The 18,063-nt window shown below is 36.3% G+C and overlaps 1 protein-coding gene across 1 annotated transcript; it reads left to right on the forward strand.

Moving 5' to 3' along the window:
* The first annotated feature begins 1,115 nt into the window (after window positions 1–1,115).
* Window positions 1,116–15,970, forward strand: scamp2l (secretory carrier membrane protein 2, like). Its single transcript, XM_084404200.1, has 9 exons — window positions 1,116–1,332; window positions 2,794–2,871; window positions 3,354–3,428; window positions 7,054–7,168; window positions 7,487–7,615; window positions 10,880–11,039; window positions 12,470–12,571; window positions 13,823–13,940; window positions 15,262–15,970. Exons 1-9 carry the CDS (start codon window positions 1,192–1,194, stop codon window positions 15,400–15,402), a joined length of 1,059 nt encoding a protein of 352 aa, XP_084260326.1. The 5' UTR covers window positions 1,116–1,191; the 3' UTR covers window positions 15,403–15,970.
* Window positions 15,971–18,063: the final 2,093 nt, after the last annotated feature.

Consider the following 18,063-nt stretch of genomic DNA (forward strand, 5'->3'; position numbering starts at 1 on the left):
CCCCCTGAACACGATTTATAGATTATCAAGACAGAATATGCTAATCAATGACTAGAAGATAACTACACATAAGCTACATAAATTCATCAACTAACCATACAGAAATGTCCTGTTGCTTCTACATGTTGTCTCTTCTTCTCGAGTCTCTCCATCATTGTCTGACTCCGGTTTGAACATAAAAGGCTAAAAGTTTTTGAAATTTTCAGTGTGTGTCTGTGTAAGCTAAAAGGACACAAGCTGTTGTAGCTCCGCCCCCTGTGCCGGGAGCTGTAGCTCCGCCCCCTGTGCCGGGAGCAGCAGCTCATTTGCATTTAAAGGAACACTTACAAAAACGGTGCGTTTTTGCTCACCCTCAAAAAGTGACAATTTTAACATGCTATATAAAAATATCTGTGGGGTATTTTGAGCTAAAACTTAACATACACACTCTGGGGACATCAAAAACTTATTTTACATCTTGTGAAAAGGGCATTATACCACCCCTTTAAGTTTACTGTAAAGCACATGTAAATCTACATCTATATTTATACAAAATATATATATTGTATATAATGTAATTTTGTAACTTGTAATGTCTAACCAAGTTGTTGATATCACAAAAATTGAAGTTCCTATGGGATTTTATTTAGGCGTAATACCAAAAATAGCCACCAGGTGACATTCTATATAAAAAATGTTATGCATTCTCTTGTAACAAGTCAAGTTATTAATTAACAGTTTATCAAGTGAAAGAAACGTTCAATTTGTTTTATGATGCACTATATAGTAACCTATACATATTTAAAATTAATATCGTTCGTATGTACTTAGTATAATCATTAACTGATAGTTGTTAGAGACCCGGTTTGTCAGGACACCGGCCTAAAGGAAGTATAATCGTGTCAGAGCTGTTAAACCTGTAAGACCGCTGCCAAAGGTGCGGAGATATTTTGATTTCACCAGAGACAGAGAGATAGGCATGAATAGCTGTGAATTGCAGGTTTAAAAAAAAAAAAAAACCTTCCTGTTTTCTTCCCTTTTGCAAGTCTCCACATAATACCATGCTATTAAAATGTTATGTTAGTGCACGTTTTTTAGTTTAACTCTACATCAGAACTCAAGACGTATTCATTTCAAGTAGTGTGTGTAAGCAGAGCTGGTTCACAGTGAGATGAGATCCAAACTAGAGCCCTGCAGTGACGTCATGAATGAATGCACCGCGCATGCGCAGCGGTCAGTGAGTTGCGCTGGCAGGTACACGGAGCACGAGAACACCTGTGCTTGCCGCACGACAAGATGTCTGGATTCGATAACAACCCCTTTGCCGAACCAGTTGATGTCAATCCTTTCCAGGTAAACACCTAATGATTTATTATGTCTTAGGTAATATGTAATATATTTGTATTTTTCACTGTGAACCTGTTTGTTTGGTTCGGAGTCACCGGAGAAAGGTGAGCGTGAGAGGGCTCAGCCAATCAAATCTCACTGTTCGGGTTACAAGCCAATCACCTTCCGATGACGATCCAGGAAGTAGTTTTTGTTTTTGTTTTAAGTTGTCTTTAAATATAACAACCGATTTTTTTTATGCCGTCGTGAGCATTTCATAACACTGTTCATCATCATTATGTAGAGAACCAAGCATTTTGGCATAAACTTTGATCCATCACTTCACGCGATAAGTGCACGAATCCTATACAAATCAAACAGGTGCATCTTCTTTACCGTGTCGGCTAAGCCCAGCCGTGTTGACTTTTATTCATTCACAGATATCAACAATTCAGTTTTCACTAGTTCAAATGCTGATTCTTGATATCAGGTATTCGATTTCTGCTAGTAAAAATGTAAATTATTGATACCAACAATGACGTAATCACTCACAGAAATACCTTGAATCACCTTGATATCAAGAATTAAATATCAACTAGTAAAAACTATCATTCTTGATGTCTGTTATTGTATTTTCACTGGTTAAATGTCACCATAGGCTGCCATTCAAATTCATTTTTGATATCGAGAAGTGATTTTTTTACTTCCAATTTTAAATATCAGAAATACAATTCTTACTAGAAAAAAAAATCATTATTTTTAATTGATCAATAATTACATGGTTACCGGTGCAAATGTCTGTTCTTAATCAACAATTGAATTGCTACTAGAAACATTTTCAGTTTTGATATCAATAATTTGATTCTTACAAGTGTCACATGCTAGTCTCGTGAATGTGATTGTTATTAGTAAGAAAGGCATTTTAGATATCTGAAATTACTCTCCTAATTACTGATATCAGAAATAACAAATTTAACATGTTGAAATACATCTCAACTAGTGAAAATTTTGTTTTTGATATCATGAATTTATAATTTTACTAGTAACAATTATTATTGATATCAAAAATGATATTTCTGCTAGTAAGCAATGCATAGCTGAAATGTGAAATAGAAATTTCTAGTAACAATTAATTTGAATGGCAGCCTTTGGTGACATTTAATTAGTGAAAATACACTTACAGATTTCACTAGTTGAAATTTAATTCTTGATATGAAGAATTTGATTTCTGCAAGTGATGACGTCATTGTTGATATCAAGAATTCACTTTTTTTTACTAGTGGAAATTGACTTGTTGATATCAAGAATATCATATCCTGGGAATGAATAAAAGTCAAAACACGCTCTGCCAATGTGAGATGGGAATATTTCGAGAGATGTCATGGTACATGGCCCTCCAAAGTACTTTAAAGAATGCTTTGGCACCCAAAAACGTTCATAACATACAGTGTTTAATGATAGACAAGTGATATTTGTTGTGCCCGGCAGGATCCATCAGTCACTCAGGTGACCAGCACTGCAGTCGATGGCGTCGGAGAGTTTAACCCGTTCACAGCCGCTGCTCTGGTAAGCCTGAGCGTTTCCAATCCTCATCCTACAAACAAAACCAACAATCATCAGTTCCTCGGGTCACAGTACAGGCATATCAACAGGATCATATTCCTCTGTCATAATGTGGATCCAAAACTATCCTGCTGCATAAATTGAAATCCTGTTTGAAACGGGATTGACATTTATTCAGAATTTGATTTGATCTTCAAGACTGACTTAAAATTATAAGAAGTCAAAAATTTTTAATTATTGCTCAAACATAAAAGAATAAAATAGAAGTCCTATTAAAAACTACAGTAGATAAACTGGAATCCCCACACGTAAGTTCATTTCTCTTTCCTTTTTTCAATATTTGATTCCTTCAGGAATTATTCCTATTTATGATAATATATTCCTTTAGGAAGTTTTGAGTTTTCCACTGGAACTCTTGTGTTTTACACTGAATGAAATCACAAGCAAAGAGTTTGAATTGAATATTTTCCCTCTCTCTTCTTCAGGGTGGAAGCACCATCCCTGTTTCAGTCGCTTCTCAACCAGCGGTCCTCCAGACGACTGTGGAGCCCAGTCCACAAGTTAGTACAATATTCATGCAGAACCGTAATATTTGTATGCTGATTCATATTTATCATAGTACAGCATGAAAGAAGAAAAGCTGCTAGGGGTGTAACGGTACACAGAAGTCCCGGTTCGGTACGTGCCTCTGTTTCGGGGGTCACGGTTCAATAGGAGTTTGGTACATTTACATGTCCGCCATCGTAGCTTACGATGTCATTTTCTTTGCGTGTGAGAGATCTTTAAAGGCCTCCTGAAATCAAAATGTAATTTTTTTTAGCTTTAAGTATGAATATGTTAGCTTTAAGGTTATGAATAAGCTGGTGTGTTCCAAAACAATGACAACATTCACATTTAGGAGATATAAGCATTCAAAACTTACAGTCTCTCACTTCCACTAAAATGGATCATGGATCATTCCGGACTTCAGCTTCATCACATCTTCTGTCCAATCAGATGCTCTCTAGAATCTAAAGCTCCGCCCCCTCTACTATAAATACCATCTGGCCGAAGCGACCATTCTCACGTTATGGAGCAATATGGGTTTGAGTTTTATTGTTTTCCAGCTGTACGTTGGTTAAGAATGAAATGAATGAATCCTCTACTATTGAATCCAAAGTATCATCAGCGCTCGGATTCGCTTCCATGATGCTGTCAGTCTGTGAGGTAAACTAAACCCTATTGGCTAATTGAAAAGGGGGAGGAGCCATTCAATATGTCCCGCCTTAGCTTCCCGGTTCAGTGCAAATTAGATCAACGTATCATCATACAAAGATGTGCGTTCCAAGGCACTTCAGTGGGACTTTAACATGCGGTGACAATGGCGGATGCACAACGTTTTTTCAAGAAATCACGTAAAGATGAGCAAGAAAGAGAAAAAGACTCTACTTCATCTTTCCAATTTTTTTATTTATTATTTAACCAGGAGAATCCCATTGAGATAAAAGGAGAACTCCGGTCAATTTTAACATTGAGCTCATTTTTTTGTACATTTGGAGTGCTGTCAGTACAGAGAACAACGACAAAAATCGGTGTTGCCTACACCGTGTTATCCTCTTTTTAAAATTTGCACCCTGTTGACTTCAATGGGGCAAGTTTTAAACCTGCTTTTAGCCTCTTAACATCCTTGATGTGTCATTACAAGTGCACAGGTCATGTGAGTGATTCCTTCAGGGTGAACTCGGGTGAATCTGACTGCAGTAGATGTGAAAGAAATATATAAAAAATGATGTTTATTCAGCCAGAGGACATACCTGTATTTACATCCTGTTTTCAGTCGAAGTCCACAGTAGTCGATTGTCGAGTTCACGCGTGTGATCATAGGTACTAAACCTATGATCTCCTTTAAGAACCTCTTTTGCAAGGGTGACCTGGCCAAGACAGGCAGCAGCATATAAAAAAGAATACAAACACATCGGTACAGACAAATAACACAGAAAACTGAAACTAACACTTCATAAAATCATTTTAAATCATTTTTACGATCTAAAAACATTTACATATATGTCTTTCATTTTGGATTTAAATGCGTTTAGCAAGATTAATTCAGTGAGTTTCAATGAGGAGACAGAGAGTGACGCGACACCTGAGGATTCATATTTCAATATTTCTCACTGTAGTGAGATTTACACGACACCAATCATCACATTGCCAAATGATTTTGTCTCATTATAACAGCGAAAACCACTTAAAATACTCCGTCATTTATGGTCCCACAGATAAGAGTAAGACGTCATTCGAAAGGGTCTGTTTTTATTTCTGTACACTCTTTCACCGCTTTCTGCCGTCCCGGTTTCCTTTCCGTGAAGTCTGTGGAGCGCGTCACGAAAATGAATCGCCATAGCCCATACGCTGAGCTGCTGACTCTCACGTGCATCTGAACTCTTGCTTTGGGTTCTGCACTTTTTCCTGTTGTGGTGGTTAGCAAACGGTGAGAGGTTTAGATAAAGGTTTGAGTGACTAATCAAAGTTTAATCTGATAAAAAAATATATGTATTTAATGTTATCCGTGTTATATTTCATCTGCAATAACAATGTGGACTTTTATAAAGATCCGTTTGGCCACTAACTTTTAAATGCATTATTTTATTTTTATTTATTTGTTTATTTGTCAGGGACAATGCAAAAGAGACACATTGTAACAGGTTACAATAACTTGAACCGATGTGTTGCATATAGGGTTTCTAGCTGAAGCTAATTTGCAACCCCTGTCCCTGGTTAGGCTACATACATCAACATTATCAAGAGAAACAGAAACAAACACCAGAAACAACAATAACAATAACATTATATACATATATCTGTATCTGTGTGTATGTATGTGTGCGTGTATGTGCGCGCATGTATCTATCTCTCTATCCGTATGTATATGTCCATTTATGAGTGTGTCTGCACAGTGACATAATCAGTGATCACAGATTTGGTTTTGTTTCAGCCAGTGTTTCACCTTTTCATTAAACGGTTTCAGATTGGTTAGTGTTTTTATTTCTGTTGGTAGGACATTCCAAAAATGTATCCCTTTTACAGAAAAAGATGACTGACCGAAAGTGGTTTTGCGCTGTGCCACCCTGCAGTTGCCATTTGCTGATCCCCTAGTGGTGATTCTATTAGTATTTGTTTTTGTAACATATTGACAAAGTACACCTGGTGCGAGATTATTCACACATTTAAAAATCAATTTGATAAAAGAGAACTTAATAAAACTATCTATTAAAACTATTAATATGAGGAGAGTCTCCGCATGAAAGACCCTCGACTGCAGATCAACGCTTCTGCATTTCTCTACGATACGGTAGGAAATGAAATGAATTGAAATGTGGAGGATTTCATCTCTGACTAGATGATTGACAGGCCGGATTACGTGACAGGACTCGACAGAGCAACAGTATGAACAAGAGTGCAGCCGTATACAAGTGCTGTAACAAGTCTCAGTTAGCCTAGCACAGTACTCATAGCACATTTTTGAAAATGGCTATAGACTCAGCTGTTCAGAACTGAGATAGGTCATTGCTCCAGCTGGGAACAGTCCAGGTGAGCGTGATTTCGTGCCTCTTTGGGATGATGGCACCACGAGGTGTCATTCACTTGCAGAACACAAGCTTCTGGAGGACACATAAGTCTGAACTAGTGAGTTTAGGTATAGGAGTGCAGAGCCAGTGGTTGTCTTATAGGCAAACATCAGTGCCTTGAATTTGATGCGAGCGGCAGCCAGTGCAAACTGATGAAACTCGCTGCTGCTTTCTGGATCAGTTGTTAAGGCTTGATAGTGCATGCCGGAAGGCAGAGAGCATTACAATAATCCAGTCTGGAGAGAACAAGAGCTTGGACAAGGAGTTGTGTGGCTTGCTCTGATCTGGAGAAGAATACATGTACCGTTACACCCCTAAACGCTACTGATTACACATCCTCCCAAAGGCACTCGAACACAGCTTCAGTGTGTAAGTGTGTGTGAGGTTCCTCCATCAGGCCGGTGTCGCAGCGTGTAAGTGTGTTAGTGTGTAAGTGTGTGTGTGGTTCCTCCATCAGGCCGGTGTCGCAGTGTGTTAGTGTGTTAGTGTGTAAGTGTGTGTGTGGTTCCTCCATCAGGCCGGTGTCGCAGTGTGTTAGTGTGTTAGTGTGTAAGTGTGTGTGTGGTTCCTCCATCAGGCCGGTGTCGCAGCGGGACAGGCGGAGCTCATCCGTCAGCAAGCGGAGCTGGAGAAGAAAGCAGCGGAGCTGGAGCGTAAAGAACAGGAGCTTCGGGAACGAGACACTGCACGAGGTGAGACACTACAATTCAATTCACGTTTATTTGTATAGCACTTTTCACAATACACATCGTTTCAAAGCAGCTTCACAGAAAGTGTATGAGTCCACATTACAATTTAGAGTGATCTGTTATCAGAGGGAACTGTCTAAGTTATGTATTTCAGAATTGTACATATACAAAATCACAGTTAGCTAAAAATGTATTAATTTAAACAATGTAATAATTGAATGCAGAAACAATGAGCTCATTGATGTAATGAACACTACAGCACTGATCTCACTCTGTAGATGTTCTTCTGCACTCTTGACATGAAGGAATGTTTGCTTGCAGGTAAAGAAAACAACTGGCCACCTTTGCCCAGGTTTCTCCCCATAAAACCTTGCTTTTATCAGGATTTTAATGAAGAAATTCCTGTGGAATATCAACGGGTTTGCAAGATGATGTACTACCTCTGGATGTGTAAGTGAACACAGACTTAATGGAATAACATGGAATACAGTTGCAATCAAAATTATTCAACCCCCATTTAGGTTTATTGGCAAAATGTACAGACTTTCAGCTGTTTGCAATGAACAAATCAAACAAAAGTAATTGAAATAGCTCAACACAACAAATGTTTCAAGTGGTTTCCCCAAATTCAACTTAAAATGCAACTTTTAATGACTTCTGCTGTCTCAAAATTATTCAACCCCTTCATGGCAAGCATCTTTAGTACTTAGTAAAACAGCCTTTTGCTGCTATGAGCTGCTGCAAACGAGCTGTATAACCGGACACCAGCTTCTGGCAGCGTTTCTGAGGAATCTGAGCCCGTTCCTCGTGAGCAATGGCTTCCAGTTCAGTAATATTCTTGAGTTTGTGTGATGCAACGTCCTCCTTCAAATCCCACCAGAGATTTTCTGTGGGGTTCAAGTCATGTGACTGTGATGCCACTGTATCTTCCAGGACGACTTCTGCAACTAAAGCCCTATTCGCACGGGATAAGTATTACCTGGTGAGCTCTAGTCATTTGTAATAATTGCGGAGGTTGTCTGTGATCTTAATCCCGTGCGAATCGGCCATGTCTGTAATTTGTAAAGTAAAAATTCCCCCGCAAATGCCCTACCATATTTCGCCGAACACCGAGGTCCTGTGATCATATTAATTCCGTGTGAATCGGCATCTCTGTGATTTGGCGGGTCGTTTATAATTTTTTCAAGGTTTTTGTTTCCTGTGCACTTTTTTTGTCCATCTTTCGTGAAGAATGGAGGCTGCGTTGGAGTGTTTTGATAGTATTTTGGGTGCTGGGTCATATCGCTATACACCATGATATGATACAACTATACAATTAGCAGAAAGAGAAAGCTGAAAACCATCAGAAGAGCAAAAACATAAAGAATGATTAGATGGAGATGGATGACATGTATAGCAGCATGCGGTGAGGAACATTCTTCTGTTTATGCTATATCATACAGCTAGACCTATAACAACAAGACATTTCCAAGCAATTGCCTATTGACATCATATCCGGGAGATAAGTCAGTAAATTCAGTAAATTCGAGTAAAATCACAGGCTTCCTTTATCCCGTGCGAATGCGCCACACGAAATTCAGATGTGGCGGGGTAATTTCTATATTACACGAGGTCCCCAGATAATACCAATCCAGTGCGACTAGGGCTTAAAGGATTAGTTCACCTCAAAATGAAAATTTCCTGATAATTTACTCACCCCAATGCCATCAAAGATGTTCATGTCTTTCTTTCTTCAGTGGAAAATGAATTAAGTATTTTGAGGAAAACATTTCAGGATTTTTTTTCCATACAATGGACTTCAATGGCAACCAGAATGTTGAACGTTTTGAACAGAGGAAAAACTATGGACTGCAGCTTTAAATTAAAAACACATCTCGCATATTTCAACAGGGTATCTTGCTTTATTATTATTTATTATGAATTTGTTAAATAACCAAACTTCAACAACATAAGGGCAGATCCTTTGAGCGCTACTGATGACGCTGTGAAGTGACGCTCGAGTGATCAAGTATTCCAATGTATAAATAAGTTTTCATTCGATTCCTCCGTCCTCCTTTTCTTTTCTTGCAGCCGTCCCTCGCATCCTACAGGGGGTGGAGCTGAGACGCGAGGAAAGGAAACGAGGATTAGGGCTGGGACAATAAATCGATGCATCGTGAATCGAGAAATGATTCTGGATCGATTCCAATTTTTTCCGAATGCATCGCGATTCTCTCTCGAGGGTATTTTTTAACAGCAGATGGCATTGCGTACTCTAGAAACAGCCATAATCTGCTGGCTTCCAATGCCTTAGACACACACACACCACTTGAACCTTCTTTAAAATAATCATTCATAAAGTTCGAAAAGGTTGAAGCGAATTCCAAGGGTGTTTGCAGTGGGCTGTTTATATTAATCTTGCGTCATAAAAGCATTCTGAGGTGCGAGTACATTTCCCAGACTCAGCCGAACACACGAGCGCTCTTCTTCGTGAGCATTTGTGCGCGTGGTTAAAAACTAGCCTATATCGCCATCTGCTGATAAAAACTAAGCTCAGAATCGATTCGCGATGCATTCGGAAAAAATTGGAATCGATCCACGAATCGCGATGCATCGATATATTGTCCCAACCCTAACGAGGATGCAAAAATAAGAATTGAGAAGCACCCTCTGTCTCTAGGAACATGTAGTGCCTTCGCAATCTTTTTGTATCCTGTTCCTTGTTTGTGAAGGGCGACGATATCTTCTCTTAACTTTTTGGACCATTCTTTTGACGTGCAGTCAAACGTGACACTCAACAAACCTAGCCAGTTCAGATATTTTGTGTGTTCTAGCTCAAGCACACCTGGTGCAACTAATGAAGCCCTTGATAAGTTGCATCAGGTGGGCTTGAGACAACACCAGTTTTGCAGATTTGTGCTGTTGTGAGGGACTCTATTCAGGGCGTTGAATAAGGCATTAAAAGTTGCATTTTCAGTTAAATTTGGGGAAACCACTTGAAACATTTGTTGTGTTGAGCTATTTTAATGACTTTTGTTTGATTCGTTCATTGCAAACAGCTGAAAGTCTGTACATTTTGCCAATAAACCTGATTTGCAATGGGGGTTGAATAATTTAGGTTACATTTACAATTACAAATTTACAGACTTTCTTGCTATAATCATATTTGTGTAAAAATAAAAATGTTTTAACATTTGCATTCTGAATATTTCATGACGGTTTATACTGCTAATTGTTTCCAGTGTAGTATGTCACCCGAGTATTCCATGCATGCAAAAGATGCAAAAGCTTTGTTGGCTTTTATTATTTGATTGTTTAAGTTATGCAAATGGTTAATTATTTGTATGACTACATCACAAAGAGTCAAGTCTTGTAAAAGCAATCGATTGAAAACAGAGAAATTTCATAAAGTGTGTAAATAATAGAAACGCAGTTTAAAATGGCCTTTCTTTAAATGCAAATGTTCTTTGAGTATTTCATTTGTGAAGGATAAGCATACACTCACTATACTCCTAAGAAGAAGAAAAAACTGCTCTTAAACGGGGTGTGTGACAGGCTGTGGAATGGGGTTTGGCCGGAAATATTTAACCTCTTTAACCTCTGCGTACTACATGCTGCAAATTAGTTAGAGAAGTACGGTTGTCTGCTAGTAGCAATGCTTGTTAGCAAACATTTGAGGAAATGCTCATGCTCTGCGTAAGCCTGGATAATAATGCACATGTTGTTGTTCCACAGACCACAGTGTGACGCTGTTCCTGAACCTGCTGGCCTGTCTGGTGTATTTCTCTGTCGACACGACACGAGGAGTTGACTTCGGACTCGCAATCCTCTGGTTTCTTTTGTTCACTCCCGTCGCGTTCCTCTGCTGGTACCGACCCGTTTACAAGGCCTTTAAGTGAGTTCAGTGTTGAGGTGTTGCACTGTGACATTATTATTTTGGTAATACTTTACGGTAACACTATTTTACAGTTTCCTTGTTACATATGTTACATGTACTTACCATAGTAATAACAGTCAATTATGCACAATTACATGCAACTAACCCTCAACCAAATCCTAATCCTACCCTACCCCTATAGTAGTTGCTTAATATTACTCAGTGCTTAAATATATAATTACACTGTAACAATGACACCTTAAAATAAAGTGTAACCCTCTTTACAATAAGGTTCATTAGTTAACTACCTTAGTTAACATGAACTAAGAATGAACACTTCTTCAGCATTTATTAATCTTAGTTAATATTAATTACAAAATTTACTAATACGTTATTAAAATCAAATGTTGTGTTTGTTAACATTAGTTAATGCACTGTGAACTAACATGAACAGCTGTATTTTTATTAACTAACATTAACAAAGATTAATCATGGTTAGTTCATAGTTCATACATTAACTAATGTTAACTAATGAACCTTATTGTAAAGTGTTACCATTATTTTTTTAGCTTTACCCTCCCTTAAAATTTAAACATAAAGTGGTACAACAAATTCTACCATGAAATATCATTATCTTTTTTACATTACAATAAAGAGAGTGACATTTCTAAAGTCATAACAGTTTGTGAGGGAAAGTCGAACGGTGAATAGATATCACTTATAGTTCACCCAGTACATTAGGACAGTTGTTTTGTGTTACAAGTTTAAATATGCACTAATTTGCATAGATTTCCAGAACAGAAATCTGAACACTGAACAAAGCTGATCCAAAGTTTCGTGTGATCTTGTTAACATTTTTAATGAGGAGGTTTTGGATCTCTCTGTTTATCACTCCATAAATCAGAAAATACTGACTACATCCATAAAAAAAAAAAAAAATCACCATGTTTTTAGGATTGAAATGTTAAATCTGAACAAACCTCTCTGTAAAAACCTTCAGAATATAGATAGGAATAAAGCTGTAAAGTTTGGTGTCTGTAAAGCTGCTAAAGTGCAGATTTCTGAAGAAGAAAAAAAAGAAGAGAAAGAGAAAACACTTGAAATTAAACACTTAAATGTGTTGGATGTTTTCTTTCCACTACTTTGAAAGATGACAAGTTATGGAAGCAAAATAGCCCAAAATATCAGTGCAAAATCAAAATGATGTGTATACTTATTTACAGTTTATATATTGTATATGTATAAATATGTGTGTGTGTGTGTGTGTGTGTGTGTGTGTGTGTGTGTGTGTGTGTGTGTATGTATGTATGTATGTATGTATGTATATATATCCACACTGAATGTATAATATTAGTCATTAAAGGGTGATTATTGACAGGTTACACTTAAAAAAACATTTTAAAAGTAAGTATCATCATCTCAACTATAACTTTTCTTTTGTTTTGCAGATCTGACAGCTCCTTCAGTTTCTTCTTTTTCTTCTTCATTTTCTCCTTCCAAGTAATCACGTACATCATTCAGAGCGTGGGGATCCCTGGCTGGGGGAACAGGTGAGTCTCTCCGTCTGTGGATCGCTCTGGTTTACGTGTGTGATCTGAATCTTTACGTGTTCTTCCTCTCGGCATGTTTCTTAGACTGATCGCCGCCTCATAATCTGTCGGTGTGTGTTGGGTTTCCGGGTCTCTCTCTGTGAGTGTGACTCATCCTGTACTCTTCTCAGCAATGTGCATTCTTCATTCACACTTTCATACTGTTTACTAGGGGTGCATCAATATGTATTGTGTATAGTTCACCCAAAATGGAAATTTCGGTTTTAGTTGAGTTTTAGTGTCAGAACTTCATTAAACTGCTATATATAATGTTGAATATAATGTATAATAATGCAATGGGGAAATATTTGTGGGTCCTGATAATGTCAAATGTCTTGTTACCAGTAAAAAGTGGCCGACATTATATTAAATATTAAATATATCTAGTCAGTGACAGAGATCAAGCATATTCGTCCAAAATAATTCAGTATTTTCAGCTTCAGAATCATGAATATTGTTATTCTGGTGTCTCTATTGTCCTGTGCTTTGGGTTTCCAGCACCAAGTCCAAGAATATTCATTTACACACCAATGTAATACCAAATTTAGCATTTTAATCAAGTACATTTTTTGTTAACCTTTTATCATATCTCTGAGTATCGCTTGAATAATATCGAATCGTGAGTTTAATATCGTGATATGTATCGGATCGTGACATGAGGGCATCGTTACACCGTAACATTCACACTTTCTTCTTAGGCTCTTGCTGAGGCAAACATTGCTATTAATATCCTACTAATCTCTAACCATCATTTCAAATGAATGATAGCTGAAATCGTGTGCTTGCTGAGGAGAGGTGTGGGGTTACTTCCTAAACCATTAAGTTGATCATATTGTATGTTTGGTGGATTTTGTAAGCAAGTCAAGTGAAGTCACCTTTATTTATATAGCGCTTTTTACAATAGAGATCGTTTCAAAGCAGCTTTACAGAGATAACAGGAAAATAATGAGACAAAGTTTGTTTCTAGAAGAAAATAGCGTCACAGTCCAGCTTGAGTAAGTCCAGTGATGGTTCGTTTTTGGTGTAAAAAAGTTATTAATTTAGTTCATTTATATATATATATATATATATATATATAGCCGCTCTGGAGAAAACAGTGATGTCATCGTCCAGCTCAGTTCAGTTGGTGTCAGATCAGTAATATTGTAGAATATTAAATTGCGCATGTGAATGTTGAATGATCAGTAATGTTCTGATATGATTGTCTATCAGTGGCTGGATCACGGCGATCACTGTGATCGGGATTAATAAAGCCGTGTCAGTCTTCATGATGCTGGTCGCTGCTTTCTTCTCGGTCAACGCCATGCTGGCCGTCGTCTTACTCAAAATGGTAAGTTGGACACGGTGGTATTGCAGTTTTTATTATGGTTTTATTCATATTTTGAACCAGCTTGTATTTTTATGTTTAGTTTGTTCATGTTAATTTTAGTTGTTTTTTTTGGTGTTTTGTTATGTGCTTTTGTCATTTTATTAGCACTTTATTTTAAGGTGTCATTGTTACAGTGTAATTATATATTTAAGTACTGAGTAATATTAAGCAACTACATTAGGGTAGGATTAGGGTTTGGTTGAGGGTTAGTTACATGTAATTATCCATAATTTACTGTTATTACTATGGTAAGTACATGCAACAATGTAACAAGGACACTGTAAAATAAAGTGTAACCTTTAAAAAAAAAAATCATATATATATATATATATATATATATATATATATATATATATATCACATTACTATTTAGGTCTATTTTTTTAAGCTTTAGTTAGGGTTTTTATTTATTTCCAGTTAATAATTTTAGTGCTTCAACTTATTTCAGTTTATTGCCAAGACAACTTTTCAAGTTCTTCAACAGTAAGAAGCGATATAAGCATTGCTTACGCTCGAGTATAATAACACAATCATCAAACATTAAACTGCATATAAATCAAAACTGCCCAACATTACTGAATGAAATGTGGAACAGACGAAGAGGAAACGACTGAAGCCGATGGACTTGATTCTGCTCATTCTGTGCTTTATTGTCCTACATCTCTTGGTTTTATTAATATTTTGAATTATCTTTTATTTTTATGTTTAGTTTGTCAAAGTTAATTTTAGTTTAATTTTAATGAGTTTCGTTATGTGCTTTTGTCATTTTATTAGTTCATATATATATATATATTATATATATAACATTTAGGTCTATTTTTTTTAAGCTTTAGTCATGGTTTTTATTTATTTCCAGTTAATAACTTATGTGCTTCAACTTAAACTTATTTCAGGTTATTGCCAAGACAACTTTTCAAGTTTTTCAACTATATTTTATTTTAGCTTTTTATTTATTTTTTTACCCTTATGTTGTGTTTGGGTCATTTTGACCCGGAGAGGTTTTTTTTTCCCTCTAAAATGTTGCTGTTCCGCATCTTCTGAAAGAGTACAGACTCTTCGGATTAAAAGAGCAGTGAAGAAGAAGCAGAAACAAGCGATAGAAGCTTTGCTTACGTGTAAAATAACGCAATCATCAAACTGCATATAAATCAAAACTGGCGAATGAAATGAGGAACACACGAAGAGGAAACGACTGAAGCTGATGGACTTGACTCTGCTCCTCCTGTGCTTCATCGTTCTGCATCCGATACTCTCGTTCACTGACTTTGCTGTGTGTTTTCAGGTTCACTCCATGTACAGGCACACAGGCGCGAGCTTCCAGAAGGCCCAGGACGAGTTTTCTCAAGGTGTCATCACTAACAGAAGCTTCCAGTCCGCCGCCGCCACAGCCGCCACTACAGCCGCCACTTCAGCCTTTCAGTAACATCCAGCGGTAACACCAAACCTCCAGCGCAAGGACCAGCTGTGTTCAGGGCTTCTCGAAGCTGCAATACTGGAAATATGTTTAGGTGAAAGTTACCTGGCTCTCGATCGGTGAGGCAGTATATACAGGTGGTTTTATGCAAAAGTTACATTAAGTTAAAGTGTTTCAACTGGCACTATTTAATTGAATTTTATTGTGATGTTACAACATCGTTACAATAGTCAATCCACTTTCCAGTTATTGTCCCTGTTATATGTATTTAGAAATCTTTCATATCGTTGTATGTTGAATTATTCTTCTACTCTTTGATTTAGTCCAGCTGAATGTCATCTGATAATCCCTGTAATGGTTTTACAATATTTGAACAAACAAGAAACATGTTTATCTATACGCTGAAGTTCTGCTTATCTGTTTGTTACATCCTCAAACTGACGTGATGATTTTGCAGTGTTCTTAATTACGAACAAAATATGTATATATTTATAAATGAATCGATTTTATTTTACTGTGGTTCAATTGGGTGGACATCTGTTTTATGAGTTATTGTTGAATAAACGTATTCAGATTATGTTGTTCATTGCTGTTTCTATATATACAGTATATAATGTATTAAATGATAGGATTTATTATAAAGTGGTCTCTAAACTTATTTTGATAAACATACAATCCAGCTTTAATATTATGTAAAAGGTTTTTACATTCTGAGTACTTTTTGAATTCTGTTTAATGTTTGAATTTAGGTCGAAACAATGTATCCAACATCAGTTAATAATGTCAGCGATATTTAATCAAAACATTTTAAAGTCACATTTTGTTTTATTTTTTATATAGTCACTCTCAGAAAAAAAAGGTACAAAAGCTGTCACTGGGGCGGTACCCTTTTAAAAGGTACATATTGGTACCAAAAGAGTGCATATTAGTACCTCAAATGTACATATTAGTACCAAAAGAGTGCATATTAGTACATCAAATGTACATATTGGTACCAAAAGAGTGCATATTAGTACATCAAATGTACATATTGGTACCAAAAGAGTGCATATTAGTACATCAAATGTACATATTGGTACCAAAAGAGTGCATATTACATCAAATGTACATATTGGTACCAAATAAGTGCATATTAGTACCTCAAATGTACATATTGGTACCAAATAAGTGCATATTAGTACCTCAAAGGTACATATTGGTACCAAATAAGTGAATATTAGTACCAAAAGAGTGCATATTAGTACATCAAATGTACATATTGGTACCAAAAGAGTGCATATTAGTACATCAAATGTACATATTTGTACCAAATAAGTGCATATTAGTACCTCAAAGGTACATATTGGTACCAAATAAGTGCATATTAGTACCTCAAAGGTACATATTGGTACCAAAAGAGTGCATATTAGAACCCCTTAAAGGTATATATTGGTACATCAAATGTGCATATTAGTACATCAAATGTACATATTAGTACCAAAAGAGTGCATATTAGTACATCAGAGGTACATATTGGTACCAAATAAGTGCATATTAGAACCTCAAAGGTACATATTGGTACCAAATAAGTGCATATTAGTACATCAAATGTACATATTAGTACCAAATAAGTGCATATTAGAACCTCAAAGGTACATATTGGTACCAAAAGAGTGCATAATAGTACCTCAAATGTACATATTAGTACCAAAAGAGTGCATATTAGTACATCAAATGTACATATTGGTACCAAATAAGTGCATATTAGAACCTCAAAGGTACATATTGGTACCAAAAGAGTGCATAATAGTACCTCAAATGTACATATTAGTACCAAAAGAGTGCATATTAGTACCTCAAATGTACATATTAGTACCAAATAAGTGCATATTAGTACATCAAATGTACATATTGGTACCAAATAAGTGCATATTAGAACCTCAAAGGTACATATTAGTCCCTAAATGGCACATATTAGAACCTTTTGAAAGGGTACCGTGCCAGTGACAGCTTTTGTACCTATTTTTTCTGAGAGTGTAGAATCCTTGAAGGATTCTTTAATGATTACCAAATCATGCATTAATTCCTAATACATAGTGTAAGACATAAGTGTCTTATGTCAAGAAACATTTAGTTAATTTACCAGATGCAGGTGAATTACTACTAGATAAAGTTTGTAAAGAAAAACTTTGATGTTGTTGAGAAAGGCTGGTAAAAAAGAAAGAAAAATGGTGGTAGTTTTAAAGCCTTGAAGTTTGAAGTCTTTAAGTTTAAAGTAGTTTTAAAAGAATAGGATTAGATTAAGATTAATAAATATAAATTGGAGTTTGTAGTCTTAGCTCATTTAAATATTCTTTCAATGTAATGGGATTTTTGTCAGTAAGTCTGATCAGAATGGACTGACAGAAGTTTGATGGTTGTAGCTTTAAAGAGTTCGAGTCAGAAATGTTTGTCATAATAATAATAATAATAATAATAATAACAATAGTAATATTAAAGTGATGGTTCAGCCAAAACGTGAAAATTCTGTCCTCATTTACTCACCCTCAAGTTTTTCCAAACTTGTATAAATTTCTTTCTTATGCTGAACACAAAATATGATATTTTGATCCTTTGATATGAATTTTCATTGGGTGAACTATCTCTTTAATGAATATGCTTAAATCAACAAGTCGGTTACACTTCATTTTA

This window comes from Rutilus rutilus (assembly GCF_951802725.1).
Source record: "Rutilus rutilus genome assembly, chromosome: 3".
NCBI classification, from domain to species: Eukaryota; Metazoa; Chordata; class Actinopteri; order Cypriniformes; family Leuciscidae; genus Rutilus; species Rutilus rutilus.